Source organism: Lactuca virosa, chromosome 6, assembly GCF_052849685.1.
Source record: "Lactuca virosa cultivar CGN04683 chromosome 6, Lactuca_virosa_CGN04683_v6, whole genome shotgun sequence".
Classification (NCBI taxonomy): Eukaryota; Viridiplantae; Streptophyta; class Magnoliopsida; order Asterales; family Asteraceae; genus Lactuca; species Lactuca virosa.
In genome coordinates, this window is record NC_136431.1 from 266,824,121 (window position 1) to 266,827,643 (window position 3,523).

Here is a 3,523-nt window from a genome sequence, read left to right on the forward strand (position 1 = left end):
ATTTCAAATGGTAAATTCCAATTCGGGGCGATAATGATCGGGGCGTTAGTTAATTTTTCTTTCAATATTTCAAAAGCATTTAGACATTCTTTCGAAAAATTAAAAGGTGCATCTTTCAAAAGTAGTTGAGTTAAAGGTCGAGTTATTTTAGAAAAGTCTTTTATAAAACGACGGTAAAAACCCGCATGACCTAAAAAACTCCTAACGCCCTTCACATTGGTTGGTGGAGGTAATTTAGCAATGGTATCAATTTTTGCCCGATCCATCTCAATCCCCGCTTTGGACACTTTATGGCCTAATACAATCCCTTCTTTTACCATGAAGTGACACTTTTCCCAATTCAAAACTAGATTTGTCTTTTCACACCTAGCAAGCATCAAATCAAGGTTAGCCAGACAATCATTAAAGGAAGAATCAAAAATAGAAAAATCATCCATGAATACTTCCATAAACCTCTCCACCATATCGTGGAATATCGTCGTCATGCATCGTTGAAAGGTGGTGGCCGCATTTCATAACCCAAAAGGCATACGTCGATATGCAAATGTTCCACTTGGACAAGTGAAAGTGGTATTCTCTTGATCATTTGGGTCAATTGGGATTTAAAAGTAACCTGAAAATCCATCTAAAAAACAATAATAGCAATGGCCAGATAATCTATCAAGCATTTGATCAATAAAAGGTAGAGGGAAGTGGTCTTTGCAAGTGGCATCGTTTAGCTTTCGATAATCGTTGCACACTAGCCAACCGGTTACCATTTGTGTAGGTATAAGCTCGTTCTTTTTTTTCGTCACGACGGTCATCCCTCCTTTCTTTGGTACTACTTGAACAGGACTAACCCATGGACTATCAGAAATTGAATAAATGATCCCAACATCCAAGAGCTTGACTACCTCCTTTTTGAGCACTTCTTGCATGTTTGGGTTTAATCGCCTTTGATGTTGCACTATTGGCTTTGCTCCTTCTTCAAGATTGATTTTGTGAGAACAATAAGGACTTATTCCTTTTATATCGGTGATTATCCATGTGATGGCATTCTTCCTTTTCTTCAAAACTTTAACTAATTCCTCTTTTCGGGATGGGTAAGATCGGATGCAATAATAACAGGCTGTTGTTCACCTTCTTCCAGGAATGCGTATTCCAAGTGTTCCGGCAATGTTTTCAGCTCCAGTTTTGTGCTTTGTATAGTAAACACGTCGAGTTCTGGGAAGAAACTCGTCGAGTTTAGGCCAAAATTTTCATCTGATCGCGATTTTTCGTCACAACTCGTCGAGTTATTGCTTGAAACTCGTCGACTTTTCTGTTCAGTGCTTCTGATTAGTTCTTCGTATTCGGATTCTTCAAGCAATTTTTCTAGCTCCTTCAGGTCTCTCTCAGCATCAAAGTCATCTTCTGGAGTGAAGATATGTTCACTTGATTTGTCTTCTTGCCACTCTTCCAACAACTCTTCCAAGATATCCACCGAAAAAGTCGTGTCATCACTAAACTTTGAATGTTTCATGGCTTTATACACTCCAAAGGTAACCGAGTCTTCTCCCACCCGAAGGGTAAGCTTGGATTCTTGTATGTCAACTATGGCACTAGCGGTGTTCAAAAATGGTCTCCCAAGAATTATTGGCACTTGATGATCCTCCTCCGTATCTAGTACAATGAAATCCGCCGGGAAGACAAACTTATCGACTTTTACCAATAAATCTTCACATATGCCTCTCGGGAATGTCACCATCTTGTTTGCTAAGTGGATCGCCATTCGGATTGGTCTTGGCTCTGGAAGGTTTAGTTTCTTAAAGAAAGAATAAGGCATGAGGTTTACACATGCCCCCGAATCGGCCAATGCGTAGCTAGTGGATAAATTTCCAAATTGGCAAGGTATTGTCAAGCTACCCGGGTCACCCATCTTCTTTGGCAATTTGTTCAACATTGTAGCTGAACAATTCTAATTTAGAACCACTTTGGATGCTTCCTCCATCTTCTTTCTATTTGTGAGAAGTTCCTTTAAGAACTTGGCATATTTGGGCATTTGTGCGACCGCTTCGATAAAATGAATATTGATTTGTAAGGCCTTTATGTGCTCCAGGAACTTTTGGTAGTCTTCATTCTACTTCTCTTGTCGAGCTCGGCCCGAAAATGGCAATGGTGGCTGGTATGGCTTGGCTGGAGGCTGATTTTTCTCATCAGGTAAGGAACTCGTCGAGTTTTTTTCAAGAACTCGACGAGTTTTCTCCACTGTATGTGATTCCGGATTTTCTTGGTGTTTTTCTTGTACCTCCTTAGGGTCTTCATTTGGGATTGGGGTCAGGGGTGTGACTATCTTCCCGCTTCTTGTTGTCACTATGTTAATATGTGCTCCCTTCAGATTTTTTTCGATATCGCTTGGAAGTCCGCCCGGTGTTCTTTCGTTGAATTGCTTGGCAAGTTGCCCAAGTTGTTTTTCAATATTCAGTATTGAAGCTTGTTGATTCCGGAGTAGAGATTGTTGATCCATCATCATTGCTTTGTGCTCCTTCATCATCTTTTGTTGATCTCTAATGGCCGCATCGGCATCGTCATGCCTTTTTTCGGAGGCACTAACAAATCGGGCTAACATAGCTTCAAGATCCGTCTTTTTCTCTTGTACTGGTTCCTCTTTTTGATAAAACCCACGCGCCTTTTGCCTATATCTCTCCTTATTTGTCTTCTTGTATTCATCGTAGGGAAACCACTCCTTCTTGGTTTTTCGCCAATCATCATCCAATCTATCGCCACTAGAATAACAAACTTGTGCCTTTCGGTTGCCGTTCTCATCAAGATCACAATCTTTAGTGAGATGGGGACCGCTAGAATTGTCACAACCCACCCGAATGGCATGGATGGATTGATCCATCTTTGTCATCCTACGATCCATACTTTCTAGCTTTGCCATCATTGCAGCCATATCATCAGAAATTGAGTTCACCATGCCTCTAGTCGTGTCGTTCCTTGGGTTGTGATACTCCCTTGAATGTTTGGAGAACTCTTCCACTAAAGTTTTAATAACAGCTGGTGGTTTCTTCGTGAGGGGTCCTTGGGAATCAAGTAATTGCCTAGTTGTGACGTTCACACCATCATAAAAGATGGAAACCTCTTGTTGCACATTCAAGTCGTTTTGAGGACAATTTCTTATCAAACCCTTGTATCTCTCCCACGCCTTATAAAGTGATTCTCCTGGCATCTGCTCGAAATTAGCAATAGCTTTCTTCAAATTTGCTATCTTGGAAGGTAGACAAAATTGATCAATGAACTCTTCACGCATCTTTTGCCATGTTGTAATGGATCTTGGAGGTAGGGATTTCAACCATTCCTTTGCGGCCCCTTTGAATGTAACCGGTAGCATCCGAAGTAAAACAGTATCGCGAGGCACGTTTGGCATGTGGAAGTAGTCGGCAATGTCCATGACTTCTTCAATATGCTTATAAGCATCTTCGTGATCCTTCCCATAGAACGGAATGTCTCTTAGTTGGGCGAGTATGTGACCATTCAGCTCAAAGTTGGCATTAGCTGGGAT

General features: G+C 41.1%; 1 protein-coding gene and 1 non-coding gene across 2 annotated transcripts; one reads left to right on the top strand and one right to left on the bottom strand.

Moving 5' to 3' along the window:
- Nucleotides 1–1,060: 1,060 nt before the first annotated feature.
- On the bottom strand, nucleotides 1,061–1,921 carry LOC145122513 (uncharacterized). Its single transcript, XM_079058108.1, has one exon. The coding sequence runs from the start codon at nucleotides 1,919–1,921 to the stop codon at nucleotides 1,061–1,063; it is 861 nt and encodes a 286-aa protein (XP_078914234.1).
- A 1,195-nt stretch (nucleotides 1,922–3,116) lies between these two features.
- LOC145123091 (small nucleolar RNA R71) lies at nucleotides 3,117–3,224 on the top strand. The gene has a single exon (XR_013714970.1). It is a non-coding gene; the product is annotated as a small nucleolar RNA R71 (small nucleolar RNA).
- The last annotated feature ends 299 nt before the right edge of the window (nucleotides 3,225–3,523 follow it).

Bases quoted from the DNA above. Each gene is read 5' to 3' on its own strand.
- LOC145122513 (XM_079058108.1), bottom strand. From the start codon at position 1,921: ATGTTGAACAAATTGCCAAAGAAGATGGGTGACCCGGGTAGCTTGACA.